The 22,457-nt window shown below is 37.0% G+C and overlaps 1 protein-coding gene across 4 annotated transcripts in view; it reads left to right on the top strand.

The window, feature by feature from the left end:
• The window catches only part of MFSD8 (major facilitator superfamily domain containing 8), a 28,132-nt gene extending 7,369 nt beyond the window's left edge, over positions 1-20,763 (top strand). For all 4 annotated transcript variants that reach the window (XM_084884605.1, XM_084884606.1, XM_084884607.1 and 1 more), the window contains 9 exons: positions 5,133-5,373; positions 6,861-6,974; positions 9,359-9,503; positions 10,461-10,516; positions 11,972-12,080; positions 14,405-14,539; positions 17,776-17,879; positions 17,969-18,213; positions 19,699-20,763. In XM_084884605.1, the coding sequence (XP_084740731.1) occupies positions 5,133-5,373; positions 6,861-6,974; positions 9,359-9,503; positions 10,461-10,516; positions 11,972-12,080; positions 14,405-14,539; positions 17,776-17,879; positions 17,969-18,213; positions 19,699-19,905 (1,356 nt within the window). In that variant the 3' untranslated portion in view covers positions 19,906-20,763. The remainder of the gene's footprint in view (positions 1-5,132; positions 5,374-6,860; positions 6,975-9,358; positions 9,504-10,460; positions 10,517-11,971; positions 12,081-14,404; positions 14,540-17,775; positions 17,880-17,968; positions 18,214-19,698) is intronic.
• Positions 20,764-22,457: the final 1,694 nt, after the last annotated feature.

Raw genomic sequence — 22,457 nt, 5'->3', positions numbered from 1 at the left:
CACTATGCCCACCAGCCAATCAGGAGGGAATATGCAAATTAGGACAAAGATGGCTGCCACCCAGCTGCTCCAGGTGTGGAGTGGCCCGGCGGGGCAGGACACCTATTATGAGAGGGAGGGTAGGGGGCAAAGGGATCTATAGGATTGGCACTGAAGTGCAGCGAAGACAAAGACTGCAGACTCTGGAGTCTGCAGCAAAAACGAAGACAGCAGACTCCAGCCGGAGCAAAGGCCTGGGTCCTGGGTGCCGGAGGAAAACCAGTGCTGGAAGCCAAGGGAAGGAAGGTCTACTGCACAAATCTCTTCATGCAGCAGGCTTCTATTAATTTATAAGTAAACTAGTGGCCTGGTGTGTGAAAATTCATGCACTGTAGGAGGGTCCCTCAGTCCAGCCTGTTCCCTATCACAGTCCAGGAGCCCTCAGGGGTGGGAGGCAGTGTCTCCATCACACCTCTGCTGTTGCCACTGCTCGCAGTGCAAGCCTCAGTCGAACCTGGTTACCTGAGTTTCGGGCATCCCTGGGTGGCTGGGAAGCCACCATCTGAGGCTTGCCTGCACCTTGGGCCAGCCCTGGGCAGCTGAGGGGCTAAGGGGACTGGGCACTGCCATCTTGAGGCTGTGAGAGCTGCCATCTTTGAGGGCATGGCAGTGTATTAGCATATTCCCTCTTTATTGGCTGTGGGTGCCACCATCTTTGCAATGGCATGAGGGTAAATTAGTATATTTATTAGGATAGTTAAGGCTTGGAATACCTCTAGTCATATCTCAGCTCCCATAGCAAAACATGAAGATTTCTAGAAGTTTGAGTCTGTCAATTTATTAACATGTTTAGAATGATTTGAAATATAGTATTATGAAACTTTATTTTATTAATTTAGTTAATTAAAAAATATTTTTATTGATTTCAGAGAAGGGAGAGAGAGAGAGAGAGAGAGAGAGAGAGAGAGAGAGAGAGAGAAAGAGAAATATCAATGATGAGAGAATCATTGATCAACTGCCTCCTGCATGCCCTCTACTGGGGATCAGGCCCACAGCCAGGCATGTGCCCTTGACCAGAATCGGACCTGGGACCCTGCAGTCCGCAGGCCAATGCTTTATCTACTGAACCAAACTGGCTAGGGCCGAAAGTTTATTTTTTGTTTTTGTTTTTAAGAGGAGACATAGATCCAATTTTCAATGAAGTATGCCAAACCGAACATGTTTACAAATAATAACAATACAAAATAAGTAGGTATGCCAAAACCAGTTTGGCTCAATGGATAGAGCGTCGGCCTGCAGACCGAAAGATTCCAGGTTCGATTCTGGTCAAGGGCATGTACCTTGGTTGCGGGCACATCCCCAGTAGCGGGTGTGCAAGAGGCAGCTGATTGATGATTCTCTCTCATTGATGTTTCTAGCTCTCTATTCCTCTCTCTTCCTCTCTGTAAACAATCAATAAAATATATATATATATTTAAAAAAAAAACACAATAACAACAACAACAAAAATAAGTAGGTAAAGGTCTAAAAGTAAATGTGTGTAGGTGTGGGAGAAAGCAGTGACTTTTGGACATACATGCACACAGACACAGATAGATAGACATGGGTGGTTTGGGGATGTTGCTAATCCAAAGCAGAGATCCTAGAAGACAAGCTTTAAAGTCCTGAGGAAGTTGGTCTCCTGAAGGCAAGGTGGGGGCCAGGAAGTAGGATGTTGGGAAGATATTGCTGGTGGAAGGGGCAGTAGAGGAACAGGTGCCTAGAGGCAGAAAAAGTTGGCTCATTTTGGAAACTTCAAACAGTTCTACTTAGCTAGAAGTTCGAATTGTGCAGAGAGAAGAAGTTAGACAGGCAGACAGTGGCCAGCTTGTGAGTTAGGTTTTATCCTGAAAACAGTATAATGGAGATCATCAGAGGTGACCAAAAATGAGATTCTGTTATTGTAAGAGAGAAAACGCACATGAACACAGGTAATAGTTCAATTACTGAAGTAACACCTTCTTTTGTTACTTTCCTATTATAATTCTAGCATATTCCAGTCAATGTAAAGAATAGTATGCAATTAAAATAAAAATTTCCAGTAGTCACCAGCAAATATTGTTAATATTGTTAGAGTCGTCCTAAAGAGTCAGCTCACTTCTGTCCATGAAATAGATATTTGCTTATGAGCCATTGATATTCTGAGAAGACATTTTTATCTTTTGCTTTTAAATCACTACACATTTAATATTAAAATGGAGTTTTCATTGTTGTATGGAAAATTAGTTTTAAAATTTATATGACATGAAGTTATTTTATATTTTAAGAGAGAGAGGAAAAGGAACTAAAGGTAATACAGATAGAAAATAAAGCCGGGACCGGTTTGGCTCAATGGATAGAGCGTCGGCTTGGGGACTGAAGGGTCCAGGGTTCGATTCCGGTCAAGGGCATGTACCTTGGTTGCGGGCATATCCCCAGTAGGGGGTGTGCAAGAGGCAGCTGATCGATGACTCTCTCTCATCGATGTTTCTAACTCTCTATCTCTCTCCCTTCCTCTTTGTACAAAATCAATAAAATATATTTTAAAAAAAGAAAATAAAAACCATGGTGCCTAAAACAAGAGATTTTTGTGGTTGCTAGAGGGGCAGAGATTTGGGGGACTGGGTACAAAAGGTGAAGGGATTAAGAAATACAGACAGGTAGTTCCAAAAAACAATCATGGGGATGTACAGTATTGTGTAGGGAATATAGTCAATAATCTGTAATAATAAAAGCATATATGCTAATTAGACCAGACAGTTGAGCGTCCTTCTGGACATCCAGACAGAGCTGCTGCAGCTGCAATGCAGCCACAGCAGTGACAAGATGATGGGAACAGCACCTTTCTGATCAGCTGGTTGCCTCCTGCAGAGGGAGGCCAGACTGCAGCTTAAATTGCAGGAAGCAGGCCTAAGCCGTCTGTAGGACATCCCCTGAGGGCTCCCAGACTGTGAGAGGGCACAGGCCAGGCTGAGGGAGGGACCTTCCCCCTCCTACTCTCCCAGTACACACATTTTTCTGCACTAGTCCTATATAATAAAAGCCTAATATGCAAGTCGACAGAATGGCGGAATGACTGATCACTATGACATTCACTGACCACCAGGGGGCAGTTCAACGCAGACCCTCTCCTACCTCCATGGCAGCACTAAGAATGTCCACCTGATGGCTGTCAGCTAGACATCTCTGAGGGCTCCTGGATTGAGAGAGGGTGCAGGCCAGGCTGAGGGACCCCCCTGAGTGCAGAAATTTCATGCACTGGGCCTCTAGTATTGTAATAATTATGCATGGTGCCAGGTGGGTACTTGAAATATTGGGGGGGATCACTTTGCAAAGTATATGATTATCTAACTGCTGTTCTGAACACCTGAAACCAATACAAAATAATATTGAATATAAAATGTAATTGAAAAAAACTTACCTGTCTAGTGAACTGAAAAATATTTTAAAGGCTAGACCTTTAAAATATTATGAATCATTATACTCAGTTACTGTTATTTCTAATTCCCCTCAAAATGTACCTCAGTATTTTCACTTTAAGCTATTTAAAAGTAACTTTAGAAAAGGCCATGGTTTTTCTGTTGTTCTGCCACTTAACCTATACATTAAAACTTATTTCCTAAAATTTAATGGTTATTTTTTCAAATTATTATATAGCCTAACATATGTTTTTGTAAGCTGAAAATTTCTATTTTCTGAAAGTATTGCATTTTGTGAATTTTAATCATTTGGTTCTCCCCTGAACATTCATCATGATATATAAACCCTCTTGAATTGTTTTTGTTCAAAGGAAGAATTAGTAATAGGTTTAATGAGAATTATCTTTCAGCTTTTGTGTTTTTATTGTCTCATAAGCATGTGACTATTGTGCCCCTTTGGAAAAAAGATTTACAGTGCTAATGGCTGTTTAGTTTATAGAATAATATAAGTTTAAATAATTATTTTTACTTCCTAAGAATTAAAGAATGTCATGTTATTATTATTTTAATGTTAATGTGATTATATTTTAAAAAATACTTTTTAAGGTAAGTTTTTATTGATTTCAGAGAGAGGAAGGGAAAGATAGAAACATCAATGATTAGAGAGAAAAATTAATCAGCTGCCTCCTGCACATTGCTCTCGTGGGGACTAAGCCTGAAACCAGGACATGAGTCCTGACCTGGAATTGATCCTCCTGGTTCATAGTTCTATGCTCAGCTATTGAGTAACATCAGCTGGGCTTAACAAGATTTTTAAAATATATATATTTTATTGATTTTTTTTTTTTTTTACAGAGATGAAGGGAGAGGAATACAGAGCTAGAAACATCGACTAGCTGCCTCCTGCACACCCCCCACTAGGGATGGCCCGCAACCAAGGTACATGCCCTTGACCAGAATCGAACCTGGAACCCTTTGGTCCCCAGGCTGATGCTCTATCCACTGAGTCAAAACAGCCAGGGCTCAGTATTTTTAAAATTGATTTCAGAGAAAAAGGAAGAGGGAGAGATAAATAGAAACATCAGTGATGAGAGAGAATCATTGATTGGCTGCCTCCTGCACATCCCCTACTGGGAATTGAGCCTACAACTCCGGGCATGTGTGCTGACTGGGAATCAAACTTTGACCTCCTGGTTCATAGGTCCATGCTCCACCACTGAGCCACACCGGCCAGGCTGAACCAACTCTTCATAATCATTCCAAAATATGAAGCTTCTCAAGCATTTTTCCTTATGTATAGTGAATTCAGTACATTTCATTGTAATGTCAGAAATCTGAATCACTTACTATAAATAATGGTATCACAAAACTTATATCAGTTAGAATTGTTTTTATTTTTTAAAATAATAAATATTAGCCCTAACTGGTTTGGCTCAGTGGATAGAGCATTGGCCTGTGGACTGAAGGGCCGGGTTCAATTCCAGTCAAGGGTCCATGTTCAGGTTGTGGGGCTCAATTCCCAGTAGGGAGCATGCAGGAGACAGCCAATCAATGATTTTCTCACATCGATGTTTCTATCTCTCCCTCTCCTTTCCTCTCTGAAATCAATAAAAATATATTTAAAAATATATTTCATGTCATAAAAATGTATTTATGTTTTAAATTTAACTTTCCTTGGATGGTAATTCTTAAAGCATTGTACTTTTTTTCCTGCAGATTGACCACACTGCTGATACAAGGTTTTTGGGCTGGGTTATTGCTTCATTTAGTCTTGGCCAAATGGTAGCTTCACCTATGTTTGGTTGGTGGTCTAATTATAGACCAAGAAAGGAACCTCTCATCATCTCCCTCTTCATTTCGGTGGCAGCCAACTGCCTCTATGCCTATGTGCAAGTCCCAGCTTCTCATAATAAGTACTACATGTTGGTGGCTCGTGGATTGGTGGGATTTGGAGCAGGTAATGTACATGTATATATGTGTATGTTCTGTTGTGTCAGATTCACAAATTGTCTCACTTAATCTCATATCCAATGTTCAACATATAGATATGTGATTGCAAACAGATATCTTTCTATTGTTTAGCTCCTGCTCATGATGTTCCCATTACTTATTTCTTCTGTTCCCATCATTCTTCATCCTTCAAGATTTAATTCAAGTTTTATTTTCAAGGAATTTTCTTAGGCTACCCTGTCCCTTTCTTTTTAAAATATACTTTTATGCCGGGACCGGTTTGGCTCAGTGGATAGAGCATCGGCCTGCGGACTGAAAGGTCCCGGGTTCGATTCCGGTCAAGGGCATGTACCTTGGTTGCGGGCACATCCCCGGTAGGGGGTGTGCAGGAGGCAGCTGATCGATGATCCTCTCTCATCGATGTTTCTAACTCTCTATCCCTCTCTCTGTGAAAAATCAATAAAATATATTTAAAAAAAATAAATAAATAAAATAAAATATACTTTTATTGATTTCAGGAAGGGAGCGAGAGATAGAAATTCAATTATGAGAGAGAATCACTGATCTACTGTCTCCTGCATGCCCTCTACTGGGGATAGAGCCTGTAATCCAGGCATGTCCCCTTGTCTGGAATCAAACCTAGGACCCTTCAATCCACAGGCTGATGCTCTATCCAGTGAGCCAAACCAGCTAGGGCCCTGCTCCTTTCTTATATACTGTTTTGGGCTGTTTTTATTTTATATCACCAACCAGGCAGTAAACTTTTTTTGTAATTAGAGACAATTGACTAAAAAAAAAAATATTTTGTGGCCTGGTCCCTAGCAAAGTCTCTTGTACACAGTAATTGCTTAATAAATTTTTGAATTGTTAGTGGATTTTTTTCCTGTTTCTTTTATTACCAGTGTAAGCATGCAGTTTGTGACATCTTGCTTTTAAAAATAGTTATAGCAATGAAAAAAAAATAGTTATAGCAATGAGTAATATGCCATTTACTGGTACTCAGTGCTTTCTCAGTACTTAATGATGAAAAAATAGTTCGTCATTCCTATAATGCCAGTTTTTAAAATATATGTTTTTATTGATTTCAGAGAGGAAGGGAGAGGGAGAGATAGAAACATCAGTGATGAGAGAGAATCATTGACCGCCTGCCTCCTGCACGCTCCCTACTGGAGATCAAGCCCACAACCCGGGCATGTGCCCTTGACCAGAATCGAACCTATGACACTTCAGTCTGCAGATGAATGCTCTACCTACTGAGCCAAACCGGCTAGGGCTAATGCCATTTTTTATTAATTCAAATATTTAACTGTGTTTTCATTTACTAAAAGTAATATTTTCTATTAATTGATGCATTTCCTCAATAAACACGCTTTGTATGATAATAAAGAGGAAGCAGTGACTATACTATGGATTAATATTTCCTCTGCATAATGCCAACGTAAGTTGAAATTTTATAAACTGAAGGATATTTTCTTTAATTTTGTCTTTTCTTAGGGAATGTGGCAGTTATTAGAGCATACATTGCCGGTGCTACTTGCCTTCACGAAAGAACCAGTGCCATGGCAAATACAAGTGCATTTCAAGCATTAGGCTTTATTCTAGGTCCAGGTAGGTGTTTTTCACTTGTAACTATTTAAATTTGATTTGGGCAGAACTTCTGAGTTCAAATGTTAAATGAAATCCGAATAGAAAACCTCATAGTTGAAGCAAAACAGATATTTTTGGATGCAGCAGTGAGATTAGACTCTTTACAGGATGGGGCAAAAGTAGGTCCACAGTTTTATGTGAAAATTTCTTATATTTCTTATGTTATTTTCTATAGGACAACTGTAAACCTACTTTGCCTACCCTATATATATATGTTAACTCCTGCCATCTAAGTGTTATTAGTTAGTCCTTTTTTACAGATAACGGCTCCAAGGCCTAGAATCTAAGCAAATGACCCAAGGTCAGCCAGATCATAAATGGGAAATCTGAGGTTCAAACCTAATTCTATCTGACTCTGAAATATATGTTCTGTGAAATAAATCATTTAAATAATTAATTATAATATTATAAATAATAATAATCATTTAGCTTGAACTATCTGCAAGAGTTTGCTTTCTTTTTCCAACTAGAAACAAAATTTTTTTTGACTGAACGATTTAAGGAAAATTATAAGAGTTCTTTAACCTTTTGCCCTTTGTATATACTTTTCTGAGGATGAAAAAAATGAAAGAATTTAAAGACTTAATATTATCTTTCTCTTCCAAAGCTTCTATCCTTAGCTGTGTATAAAAAAAATTGTAATGATATTTAATACTTCTCCAAGGACAAGTATTTTTTGCTGAATTCAGAAATCAGTCATTTTTATGCCTAGAATAACATTGAAACCATATAATTGACTCATGCATTGAAAAATTGAAGCTATGGATATCAGCAGTTTGAATTAAACCCAGTTTACTTCAAGATGCCACCCTCAGTCCAGTTTCCATTACTGCTAATTAACCAAGAAAACGCTCAACAGATTAGAATCTAATTCAACATTCATCAATATCTAATATTTCATTTTAGCATGCTGATGTAAAATATATAATATTTTACTTATATTTTTATACAGTATTTTACAAATGTAGAATTGGATCTACTGCCATAATATAAAATACTCTGCGTCTTACTTGACCCTCAGTGTCTCGCACAGTATCTGGTGTACACAGGTTCTCAGTAAATATTTTGACCACTTAAATATTTTAAAGACTATTTCATTTAAACATTCTTTATAGATGAGTAAATGTAGGCCTGAAAAGTTCAGATAACTTTCCTAATAATAATAATCAACAAGCACTAACATTTACTTAGTATGTGCTAGATACTGTTCTAAGTGCTGCAGTATCTTACTTAATCCTCATCACAGAAGTACATGTATATTTTTTAGAAGAGCCAGATATAGAATATAAATCAGGAGAGCAAATCAGTATTCTCCCAATCTAAATATCTGCCATAAAACTAGATTTAAAATATTAAATGTATGTAATTTAAATATATACACAGTAATATTTTAAACTGTTTACTTGAAGTGTGACATGAGGTTGACTAAACATATAATCCATTTATGGAAGAAGTTGCATAATACCCTGTTTCTCCGAAAATAAGAAAGTGTCTTATATTAATTTTTGCTCCCAAAGATTCGCTAGGTCTTATTTTCAGGGGATGTCATATTTTTCCATGAAGAAGAATACAGTACACATTTATTGTTAAATGAAAATAAAGAAAATTTATTACCTGTATACGGTACGGTAGTACGGTAGTTGTCAGCACAAACCAGACAAACTGTGAATCCTACAGTATCAAGAATTTACTCATTTATTCATTGACAATGTCATCATCTTCTGGAACATCAACATAACAATCCAATTCCTGAATCTCCTGGTGAATTTCTTGTGACTCCATTTTTTTTTCAGAATCAGTGGATCAAATCTCTCATGTTTAGCCTAGGGGGGGCCTTATTTTCGGGAGGATGCCTTATATTTCACTCAGAAGGAAACCTGTAAGTAGGTCTTATTTTCAGAGGATGTCTTATTTTCGGGGAAACACGGTATATATTTCTTATGGAGATTTAAAAAAAGTGAAATTACTGAAGTAAATACTTGAGATATAATCCTTTGTAAATTTATGCAGATCAGTGTTTCTCAATCTTTTTTTTCTTTTTTTTCTTTTCTTTTTTTCCATCTTTTTTTTCATTATTGACCCCCTAAGGAGTTTTTTTAGACATTTTTTCCCTAACCATTCCATCCCATGAAATTTTAATACCACAGACATACTGTATATGGTGTATGTACTGTATATGTGTTTTATATAGAAAAGAGTGAATTTTTCTGTCCCCCTCACCAGAACTAGTTTTTTTTTCTGTCTGTCCAGAGGCATGATGTAGATGAATGATTCCATGTTACTTCTAATTTCGTGGTATACGTCTTTCACAACTTTAAAAATCTGTGTTGTTTTACTTTAATAAGTTTTTCAGACCTGTCTTGCAATCCTTGGAGAAAAGGGCGTGACATGGGAGACTATACAGCTTCAGATAAACATGTATACAGCACCAGCTTTACTTGGCGCCTTCCTGGGACTTTTAAATATTATTCTGATCTTTGTTATATTAAGGTAATTAGACAGAAATGATAAAACTACTTTTTTAATTAAATAAACATTATCATTGTTGGAGGGGATAATTATTCCTAAAAAGTCTTTGTTACTTCATGTCTATAGTTGTGTTATTTTCTGATTTGCTAATGTACTTACTCAGAACTAAAATAATAGACAATTTGATAAATGAGAACAGATCATAATGTCTTTGAGAAGTTAAGGTTTGTTTTGTTTTGTTTTTGTTTTTGTTTTTAATATATTTTATTGATTTTTTACAGAGAGGAAGGGAGATAGAGAGCCAGAAACACCGATGAGAGAGAAACATTGATCAGCTGCCTCCTGCACACCCCCACTGGGGATGTGCCCGCAACCAAAGTACATGCCCTTGACCGGAATTGAACCTGGGACCCTTCAGTCCGCAGGTTTATGCTCTATCCACTGAGCCAAACCGATCAGGGCAAGGTTTGGTCTTGATTTACTAATTTTAGTTTTCTAAGTAGGAAAATGGCATGAAAGCAATATTATAAGTGAATTAATGATTAGTATCAACTTTAAATACAAACGTTACTTCAAATGTATCTTTTATCTTTTATATATTAGAAAAAAATTTATAAAGCTATGAAAATTTGGTTAGTTTATATTTCTTTGGAATACTTTAACCAAGAGTCCAAAAATATTTATAACATTTAAAAACCACTGTAGAACTTCAAATACTGATTAAGGTAGATCACATATGCTTTTGGATGAATTTGGTGGTTGTTTTCCCCCCCATCTTATAAGCATAATAAGAATCATGACTTGTTTCTTTAAAATGTTATTTGTTATATCTCATTGCTGCTAATTTCATAGCTCAGGAGCCAATATAAAAAAGTTAGATCAGAATGTGAAAAAATAGAAGGCTAGTAATAAATTTAACCCATTTTTCTATTATACTAAGCCTTTCATGGGTATGATATTTATGTTTTTCTTTTTAAGAGAGCATCGTGTGGATGACACAGGACGACAGTGTACAAGTATTAATAGTGAAGAAGGTACTATTAAGCTGTTTAACTAAATTACTATAAAATTAACGAAGTGTTTCTAATGATTCCTTTGGTATTTACTTGGATTTTGCTTCTGAGGACAAGAAAAGGAGTGACTTAGAAAAGATCTTCCAAGTTGAAAGTTACCTACGTTGTTTAAAAAAAAAAAAAAAAAGACATACAAATATCAGTTATTTGGGTTTCATGATTGGTAAGGTTAAAACCATTGCTAAAAATCACTTTGTCTTGGTTTCAGAGAGCTAATTTTATAGATTTCTGTGTTTAGAAAGGGAGGTCATGACCCTATGTTGATATCCAAGGTACTTTCTTTTTTTTTTTTTTTTTTTTTTTTTTTTAAATATATTTTATTGATTTTTTTGCAGAGAGGAAGGGAGAGAAATAGAGAGCTAGAAACGTCGATGATAGAGAAACATCGACCAGCTGCCTCTTGCACACCCCCTACTGGGGATGTGCCCGCAACCAATGTACATGCCCTTGACCGGAATCGAACCCGGGACCTTCCAGTCCGCAGACCGACGCTCTACCACTGAGCCAAACCGGTTTCGGCCCAAGGTACTTTCTTAATTGTACCCAAGTATAGCAGACTATTTCCAAATCTCATTTGAAATTGGAGAAGGAATTCCTTCTCAGAAGTCCTAAGATGTAAAGGCAGGTACCATTATGGAAAAATTATAGAAACTTACTGTGCTTTAGGAAAGTCACTGCCTGTCCCCTGCTGTTGCTACATACACAATTATACAGCATACATGAACACATTCTTGTATTACTTACCTGATTTATTCTGAGTAAAATAGCATGACAGATGTATCTAAGATCTATATAGCTTCACACTTCTCAAGTATATCAGGAAAAGTTTGTACTGAGTATATTGCTTAACTATAGTGGTTCAAGATAAGACAGTAAACTCACTTGCCCTCCTAAAGTATTTCTTTGCAAAAATATAAATAACTTAAGGATTTGAATGGTAATAACATGAGGATATTTACTAATACTAATTTCACATACGATTGAAATTAAAAATAAAATATATGATCTTTGAAGTGAATCATAGAAATGAGAACTGATTTAATAAACTATTTCAGGTCTTCATGAAATTCTCGTAATTTAAGATTAAGGTAAGATAGGGGGGGAAAAACAAAAAACCCTGCAACTGAAATTTAAAGAACATTTATTTAGTGAAATATCATTTTATAGAATTCTGTAAAATACATGCCTCCTCTAGATTGAGAGACACCAAATAGAATATCTCCTATAGATAACAGAATTGAAGTATATTTCCTGGGAAGAAAAGTTATTTGAGTTTTAAATATCATTTAAAAGTTATTGCTAGTATATACATTATTAATTTTAAATTATTTTGAAGCCTAAAAATGATTTTAAATGTTTAGTCATAGAATTTGCTAACACCTGTAAGTAATATAATTTTTCTCCTGTTCACTACAGTAAGAAGAGATGATATTCAGATTCCCCAGATAAGTATTGATCATGTGGCTGTAGTGACTACCAATGTTCTGTTTTTTGTGATCCTATTTATCTTTGCCCTTTTTGAAACGTAAGTTTTGTCTTCCTCTACATTAGATTATGTAAACAAGTTTATTTAATTCAATATTAATCAGGCATATAGTTGTTCTTAACTTTATATATGACATTTTTCTTGTCATGATGTAAAAAGTGTTTGATATTTAATGTAAATTCAGTTAATTTTGTCTGTAATCTTAGTACCTATCTCTGTCTCTCCCTCCTTCCTAAAATAATTTTTTTTTTTTTTTTTGTTAATCCTCACCCAAGAATATTTTTTCATTGATTTTTAGAGAGAGTGGGAGAGGGAGATACAGAGAGAGAGAAATATTGATGTGAGAGAAACACATGGAATGGTTGCCTCCTGCATGTGCTCTGACCAGGGCTGGAGCCTACAACCAAAGTATGTGCCCTTGACCAGGAGTTGAATCCGGGACCCTTCACTCCGCAGGCTGATGCTCTATCCACTGAGCATACCATCTAGACCGTAAAATCAATTAAAAAAGCAACAACATATCCTTGGGTGAGGATTAAAAAACACACACACTATTTTAACTATATTTATAAATATGTTTTTATTACTTTCAGAGAGAGGAAGGGAGAGAGAGAGAAACATTAATGATGGGAGAGATCATTGATTGGCTGCCTCCTTCACACCCCTACTGGGGATCAAGCCTGCAACAGTGTCATGTGTCCTGAATGGAAATTGAACCATGACTTGCTGGTTGACACTCAACCACTGAGCCACACCAGCTGGGCTTAACTATTTTTAATTGTACTGTTCAGTGGCAGTAAGTCCATTCACAATGTTATATGAATGTACTATCCATTTCCCAAACCTTTTTATGATTCCAATCAGAATCTTTGCACCCATTAAACAATATCTCTACTCCCCATCACCCAGCCCTTGGTAACCTTTATTCTACTTCCTCTCAGGTACCTCATATAAGTAGAATGGTACATTTGTCTTTTAGTGTCTTATTTCATTTAGCATGATGTTTTCAAAGTTCATCCATGTTTTAGCATGTGTCAGAATTGCATACCTTTTTATGGCTGAATAATATTCCATTATATGTATACCAATTTTGTTTATTCATTCATCTGTCTATGGACATTTGTATTATTTCCACCTATTGCCTCTTGTGAATAATGCTGTGATGAACACTGGTGTACAAATATCTATTTGAGATCCTGCTTTTAGTTCTTTTGGGTATATATCCAGAAGTGGAACTGCTGGGTCATATGGTAATTGTGAAACCACCAAACTATGTTCCACATCAGCTCATATGATTTTAAAATTTTAAAAATGGTAATATTCTGTTGTTAATTTTGCTTTTTAGTTTTTTATGTTTTAAAAAAAAGAATGAACTTAAAATTTTCTTTTTCTTTTATTGATTTCAGAAAGAAAGGGAGGGAAAGATAGAAACATCAATAATGAGAGAGAATCATTGATTGGCTGCGTCCTACATGACCCCTACTGGGGATCAAGCCCGCAACCCTGGCATGTGCCCTTAACCAGACAGGAACCCGGGACACTTCAGTTCGCAGGCCAATGCTCTATCCACTGAGCCAAACAAGCCAGGGCAAAATAATGAATATTTTAGATATATTTCAATTCCATTTTGTAACTAGTTAACAAAAGGAGATAGGAAATAGGAAAAAGAAGATTGGGAAGGAAGGAGATGGTTATAATAGGGAGAGAGAGGTAGGGTGAAAATATACACATTCAATGATAAGGATGAAAGAGACCAAGGAAAAGAAATTTCAGAATGTCCTAATAATCTAATAATGGTGACATTATTTAATTGAAAAGAGATTGATTTAACCCAAAACATAACTATGCTTATTTAGTTATATTAGAATGATAGGAGTTTTGGTTTGTTTTATTTTCCTGTTTTGCAAACTTAATGTGCATATATTACTTTATAATTAAATGTTAAAAAATAAGAACACAAACACTCAAACCTATTAGCAGCTTGTGCATGTAACACCGAAATGTGCTAAAAATGCACTGGCTGGGTAGCTCAGTCGGTTAGAGCATTGTCCAAATACTGCAAAGTTGCAGGTTCGGCCTCTGGTCAGGGCACATACAAGAATCAACCAATGAATGCATGAATAAGTGGAACAACAAATTCATGTTTCCTCTCCCTCATTCTCTTTTTTCTTCTCTCTATAACCAATCAAATAAAAAACTGCTAAAGGTGTGTTAAAATTTTTGTTTATTTAGATCTGGTGTTATTGTTAAAAGGGATACAAATTCTTAAATGTGTCAAGAGCATTATTAAAGTTTCTATATCAGCTTTAACAATGACTGTGATTTAAATAAAGTGAGAATACTTTCTTTTTTGTTTTTCTCAGCATCCTAACTCCATTAACAATGGATATGTATGCCTGGACTGCAGTCCAAGCTGTATTGTATGATGGAATAATACTTGCTGCTCTTGGAATTGAGGCTGTTCTTGTTTTCATAGGGATTAAATCACTTGCCAAATTGTAAGTAATATGTCTTTGGTTTTGTTCCAAATCTATGTTTTAAAAGTGAAACATGAAACTGTTAACAATGTAAATGGATGTGTTAAGTAAAACAATTGAAAGCTTTCCTCTTTTTATGTGGTAGTTTTAGTCTTTGAACATTTGAAAATAGATGTAAAGCTTATTAACGGAGCATGATATTTCTAAACCATATGGCATATTCTTTAGTAGAGCAATATATTTACAAAGTGAATAATTGCCTTCTAATGTAGCATCTGTTTATTATATTTTACTTACAGTATTTCTAAAAGTGTATTTCATAGAACATTGTTCTGCTGCCTGGATATATATGTTACACAACAAAAAGATTCAGTGGTCAAATCTGGAAAATTCTGGTTAAAATTATCAAACTTATTTACTCTAAATCTCCAGTGTATACATACTATATCACCATCATGACAAATACAGCATGTAGCATTTCTGAAAATTATTTGTAACTTTGACCACAGAACACTTTTTCTTTTTTTTCTTTTTTACAGTTTTTAAAAAATATATATTTTATTGATTTTGTACAGAGAAGAAGGGAGAGAGATAGAAACATCGATGAGAGAGAAACAAACATCAGCTGCCTCTTGCACAACCCCTCCTGGGGATATGCCCGCAACCAAGGTACACGCCCTTGACCGGAATCAAACCCAGGTCCCTTCAGTCCCCAAGCCAACGCTCTATCCATTGAGCCAAACCGGTTTCGGCAGAACACTTTCTTAAAAAAGCATTTTGTAAAAGGACAACTGTGACGAACACACTTTGGGGCAAATGCTTGTATAAAATTAAATTCATTCTTATAGTCTGAGGTGGGATATTAGTAGATGAAGTTATACAGATCTAATAACTTAATTATTCCTAAAATATGTTAATACTTTAGAACTCAAAGTTCTAAAACCAGTGAGCAAATATTGAGTCAGTGTGTAGGGTTAGGTGTTACGGTATACCAATGAAGATTCTTACAGAGCCCAGTAGAGGGCCAAGATGTAGATAGATGACAAATTCATATTCCAAGTTAATTAATAATAAATGTATTATATCTTGCTACATAAGTAGAGGTGAGCTGCTAATAGTCATTCAGGCTGATTGTCCAATTCCATACATTCAAAGAGCTTGAATTCTATTAGGGAGAAACCAAATGCAAAGGTGAATTCTATTGGAGAGAAAGCCAATGCAAAGGTGAGGTCAGGTAGTGATAAGTACTATGAAGAAGAGCAGAACAGAGGAAGAGAATAGAGGGGCAGGAGCTGGTAGGGAGAGAAGGGAAGTGCTATTTTGATAGAGAGCTTAAGGCACATTTGAGGAAGTCACATCCAAGCAGACACCTGAGTGAAGTCACAGCAACCTTGGAGTGGCTTGGAACTCTCCTCCCACATTAGACTGAGCTTTGCATGTTTGAGGAACAAACAGAAGTGCCAGTTTGGCCAGAGCAGAATGAGAGGACTAAGTAGGTCAGGTTGGAAAAATGTGAATCCTTGGAGATAATTCTAAGAGAGATGGGAAGAGTTTGGGTTTAAGAAGCCTTTGATCTTGTTTGTATATTTCACTTTTCATTCTGGAGAATTTCTAATATATACAAAGGTGCAGAGAGCATCATGTACTACTGAATCTCTAATAACCATTACCCAGCTTCAACAATGATAAACATTTGCATACTCTTGATTCATCTATACCTCCACATTCCCTACCTCCTACACCTGATTCTTTTGAAGTCAACCCCAGATGTTATTTCATGTCTGCCATAAATATTTCAGTATGTATCTCTAAAAGTTAATTACATTATCACATCTAAAAATGTTAAGTGATTTCTAAATTAAATAAAATATCCAGGCAGTATTCAAGTTTTCTCTACTGTTTCCATTCTGTTTATTCTTTGTTTTGTTCTTAATCACTTGATTAAGGCTCTCAAGTGCCTTCTCTTTTAATCTAATCTTTTCCACTTCACTCTCTCTTTTTCCTTTACAAATTGAAGAAACTATTTGCCCTTGGATGCAGACAGTGGAGTGGTGAGGGCCTGGGGTGGGGGACGGGGGTGGGCTGGAGAGGGTCAATGGGGAAAAGAGGGGGACATGTGTAATACTGTCAACAATAAAGCATCAAAAAAGAACAACACACCCTTTGACCTATAGTTTCCCATATTTTATATCTCACTGATTGAATCCCTCTGGTGTTTTTTTTATTTAAAAAAAAAATCTTCCTGTCTCTATTTCTCAAAAATTGATACTTAGAAAGGCAGCGAAAGATTTTTTGCTGCACTGAACTTACTAGTTGTCTACATATCTCATTGAAAAACAAAACTAATTATGATCTTTCCTAAATAAAATATATTTGATACTTAGATCTGGAAGTTTAATGAGATTTGAGTTTAATTTTTTTGGCAAGAATAATTTATAGATGGTGTTATAAACTTACATCAGGAAAAATGTTTTATTTTTTTATTATGTAAGAGGTCATTGACATTCCCTAGATTCATTAATTCATTAATAGATAATTGCAAAATGCTATTTTAATTCTATCATTTCTTTATTTGCTGGAATATTTTCGAGAGAAACTTCCTGTCGCCAACTATTTGGTTATTCTGAGGTATAGTCTGTATAGGAAAGACAGGGTGATTCTTTGCTTTTATTTTATTAACTGACTTTTAAAATAAAAATTGGTTTGCTAATATCTCCTAAAAGTGACCAAGAGTATCCTATATGATAAAGGGCTAATATGGTAATTAGACCAGATAGTGGAACGACCTTCCAGAATGACCAGTGGGCGGGCCGTGGGGCCGCAAGGCAACCTGGGCTGCAAGGGCCAAGCCCCTTGCATGAATTTCGTGCATTAGAGCTCTAGTTTTAATATAATATGAATTCATAGATTATAACATTTTTATGTGTTTCAGTTCATTGTCATTACTATTCATTTTGGTGTTCACATTGTCATGTATTGGGCCAGCTTCTTCCAATTGGCTCCGAGTCCTTTTATCATTACCTAGTAGTCACTGGTAGCTTTTCTGCACTCTGGAATGATTAGATGATGTCCAGGCCCAGTTTATACACTGTCTGTCTCAAACCTGAAATAAGCCAGTTTTTAGAGGAGTCCTGGTTCTTGTTAGTGGGAAATTATATTTAGCATTCATATTAATTGATATATCACTAAAAGCATGAAAATACTTTATTTATAGTTTTTGAAATGATAAAAGTAATAATGTTTCTGTTCTCTAACAGGATTGGTGAGCGTCCTGTTCTGCTGGGAGGATTTGTCATTACATGGATTGGTTTCTTTATCTTGTTACCTTGGGGAAATCAATTTCCCAAGATACAGTGGCAAGGTATAGCCATACATAATTCTATAATGTTACATTGTCTCTGTTATTCATCTAGTAATAAGTCATGCACTGTACTAATTTTGTTTTTACAGATTTACATAATCATACAATTCCTAATACCACATTTGGAGAAATTATTATTACTCTTTGGCAGTCTCCAAGAGATCTGAGAGAAGGACCAACTGGTTGCCCGATTATACAAGCCTGGTGCCTTTATACCCCCATGATCCATCTATCTCAGTTCATCACATCAGTTGTGTTAATTGGGATAGGCTATCCATGCAGCAATGTTATGGCATATACAATTTATTCAAAAATTTTGGGACCAAAACCTCAGGTGAGTCAGTTACCCTGGCATAGCAGTTATGTGAAATATGCTTCACTAACATTCTGTGCTACCATTCTCTATTTTACACAAGCTGATACAGAGGATTTTTTAAATCATATTCAGCATTTTGAATTTATAAAAGCACAATTTTTAAAAAGTACCTACAGGACTTGTGTGTTGAAACTGAACAAAAAGCACTCTAAAAATGCAAAGCTCTCTTGAACTCAAAGATTATAAGCTCAAATAATTTTCATAGAAAAAAAATTATCTGGAGCATAAAGTTCTGAAACTCATTCTTAAACTAGGCAACAGTTGGGAAACCAAAATTGATAGGCAAATTTGACTCTAAGCTTAATTGCATTTAGCCTTAGGTCCAATTACTAAAAGATGAAAACATAATTGCCTTAAAAGTGTACAGTCAGAGAAAGATAAATATCACATGATCTCATTTATTTGTGGAATATAAACAACATAAACTGACAAACAAAAACAGATCCAGACACAGAGAAGCATCGATCAGGCCGTGGGAATGGCAAGCCCCCACTGATCCAGTGTCTGTGTCCATCATTATGCTAATATGCATGCATACAAGTCCTTTGGTTGCTCTCTAACCCTCCTACCTCCCCTGCCATTTGACTTTGGATCTATTTTCATTCATCAGATTATGTTGATCATATGTCGCACATCTGAGTGAAATATGTGGACAGTTGGGTTTTCAGTGTGAGACTATTAAAAGTAATGCTGTACTGCACAATTGAAGGAGTGACGTGGTGCAGTGGAAGGTGGTACAGTGGAGTTAGGCACACCTGACTTCAAAGCTCTTGTTAGAGTTACTTGAATTTTCTGAGCTTCAACTTCCACATATGTAGGGACACCAGTAATAAGCATTTGTGAACATTGGAAAATATAAGTAAAGCACCTAACACAGTGTGTGGAAGATAACAAGTACAAAATAAAAGTCTTAAAAGGTAAATTATTAAATTCTATTGTTCCCAGGGCCTCAGCAGATATTTAATTTGTTCTTTTCTTTTCTTTTTTTTTTTTTTTTAAATATATTTTATTGGTTTTACACAGAGAGGAATTGAGAGGGACGGAGAGTTAGAAACGTCGATGAGAGAGAAACATCGACCAGCTGCCTCTTGCACACCCCCCCACTGGGGATGTGCCCGCAACCAATGTACATGCCCTTGACCGGAATCGAACCTGGGACCTTTCAGTCTGCAGGCCGACGCTCTATCCACTGAGCCAAACCGGTCCTGGCTAATTTGTTCTTTTCTACTACTTTTATTTTTCCTAAGCTGACTCTGTCAAGTAAGTTTACTGTTCCATTATTTGCTGTATTTATAAAAACACATTTTATATGTAATTCATTAATCAAAGATGGAGAAAGTGATTCTTGTAAGTTTCCCACTGTTTTGTGATAGCAGCATCATTCTTTTTTAAAAATAACTAAACCTGAATTTCAATCTGCTTCTCCCCATCCCCAACTCACAGGGTGTGTACATGGGCTGGTTAACAGCTTCTGGAAGTGCAGCACGGATTCTTGGACCTGTGTATATCAGCCAAGTGTACACTTCCTGGGGCCCACGGTGGGCATTCGGCCTTGTGTGTGGAATAGTTCTGCTCAGCATCACACTCCTGGGAGTGGTTTACAGAAGACTCATTGCTTTTTCTATAAGGAATGGAACGATTCAAGAGTAACGTAGCTAACACTGGGATGCACAGTACTTGCTGTGTGGACTTCCGTTACTAAGGCTCTGCCAGACAGTTGCTATGAATCAGTTTCCAAAAGTGACTCTTGAAAAGCAGGAGAATATATTGAATAACATAGAATTCTATGAGTAACTGTGAATATTAAGATGTTTTGTTCCCCAAACTGCAGAGGTATTACTTAAAATAGTAAGAGAATATCTATGCAGTGAAACCACAGTTAAATTTTGGAAGAATCCCGTATAACAGAATGAAATTATAGCAATGGTTTACCTAAATAGTAGGTATCTTGACCAAATCATAGATATCTACTTTTATTTATTTAAAATGTTTTCTTTTACTATAGAAAGTTCCCTTATGAAATAAATGACTCTTAAATTACTATGCCTCCCATCATACCATACCTTCTTTAATTTATTTTTAAAGCACCTTCTGTCTTATCTCACTAAATAACTCTTAAGTAGATGAATATGGATAATGGTAATATTTAAGTAATAAAGAGGATTAAGACACCAAGATGAATTTTATTACCTTTAGTAGTTAACTACTTTTTCTTCCAAGTGCTAATAAGTAATTTGCTTTGGAGACATAAGCCAGGTATGTGTTACTGTGTATATGTTATTGTATACAAATACTAAAGCAAACTGTTCATTATAATCCCAGAGGCCTGGTGCACGGAAAATTTGTGCACTTGGGGAGGGGGGGTGTCCCTCAGCCTGGCCTGCACCCTCTTGCAGTCTGGGAGCCCTCGGGGGATGTCCAGTCTGGGAGCTCCCTGGGGGATCAGGTCTAAGCTGGAAGTCAGACATCTCTCTGGCAGCCTGGGATCCCTCAGGGTATGTCCAACTGATGGCTTAGGGGAGCAGGCCTAAGGCATCAGTCAGATATCCTTAGTGCTGCTGAGGGAGGTGGGAGAGGCTCCCGCCACCGCCACTGCACTTACAGCAGTAAGCCTGGCTTGTGACTGAGTGAAACTTCCCTGTGGGAACGCACTGACCACCAGGGGGCAGCTCCTGCATTGAGCATCTGCCCACTGGTGGTCAGTGCAAGTCATAGTGACTGGTCATTCCTGGTCATTTCACCATTAGGGTCAATTTGCATATTACCCTTTAATTATATAGGATTGGCATTTTCAGCTCCCTTAAATTTTGGAGGAAAACTAATACTTTATTTACTTTTCCCATCACTTATTAGTGACAAGGTAGACACAACAGTTTTCAGTCTCTGTCTGCACAGCTATTCAAATCTGCAGAATTTTGCATTTGGATGAACCATGACAGTCCCAGTCTAGTGAGGGTAATATTCGAAACAAATGGCTTTAACCTAATAGTTTACTGAGTTTACTTGAGTATACGGTCTCTATATATATGTTGAATGTTGATAAAAGGAACTAGTACAGAAATATGTATGTGGATAATCAGTATTACCAAAAAAAGTAAAGATACTTTTCCAAATGTTTTCTACTCTAAGCTATAAAGATTTTCAAAACTGAGTAAAGACTATAATCTGCACTTTATACTAAGTATGTAGTACTGTTTTCTGATTTGGGTTGAACAACAGAAATTTATTTCTCATAGTTCTAGAGGTTAGATGTCCAAGATAAAGATGTTGGCAGGGCCAGGACCGGTTTGGCTCAGTGGATAGAGCGTGGGCCTGCGAACTGAAAGGTCCCGGGTTCGATACCAGGCAAGGGAATGTACCTTGGTTGCAGGCACATCCCCAGTGGGGGGTGTGCAGGAGGCAGCTGGTCGATGATTCTCTCTCATAGATGTTTCTAGCTTTCTATCCCTCTCTTCCTCTCTGTGAAAGATCAATAAAATATATTTAAAAAAAAAAAAAAAAAGATGTTGGCAGGGCTGCTTTCTTCTGAGGCCTCTCTCCTTGGCTTGTAGATGGATGTATTTTTCTTCTGTCTTTTGTTCGTTTCCAGCTTTATTGAGATACTAGAGGCCCAGTGCATGGAATTTGTGCATGGGGAGAGGGGTTCCCTCAATCTGGCCTGCACCGTATTGCAATCGGGGACTGCTGGCTCCTATCCGCTCACCTGCCTGCTTGCCTAACCACTGACCACTCTGCCTGCCTGCTTGATGCCCCTAATTGCTCTCCCCTGTCAGCCTGATCCCCTAACTGCTCTCCCCTGCTGGCCTGATCACCCTAACTGCTCTACCCTGCTGGCCCGATCACCCCTAACCACCTTTGCCTTGGTCCTGCCACCGTGGCTTTGTCTGAAGATATCCGGCCTAATTAGCATATTACCCTTTTATTAGTATAGATCAGTGTTTCCCAAACTTTTGACATATGTGTACCCCTTCTATAATTTTTGTAACGCTGAGTACCCCTCGTACTCATGAGAACGTAGAATTAGGCACAGCTAAGCACGGTGCAGTGCATATCCCCACCAAACTCTGGTGCAACGCATACCCCCACCAAACTCTTCCCGTACTCCTGGGGGTATGTGTACCACACTTTGGGAAACACTGCAGACCAAAAAAAAAAAAAAAAAGGGGGGGGGGGGCCAAGAAACAGCAATCGTAATGACTCAC

Source organism: Pipistrellus hanaki (assembly GCF_964339955.1).
Source record: "Pipistrellus hanaki genome assembly, chromosome: 5".
In the NCBI taxonomy this organism is placed as follows: domain Eukaryota; kingdom Metazoa; phylum Chordata; class Mammalia; order Chiroptera; family Vespertilionidae; genus Pipistrellus; species Pipistrellus hanaki.
The sequence above is the reverse complement of the archived record's forward strand: the minus strand, read 5'-3'. Positions and strand labels throughout refer to the sequence as shown.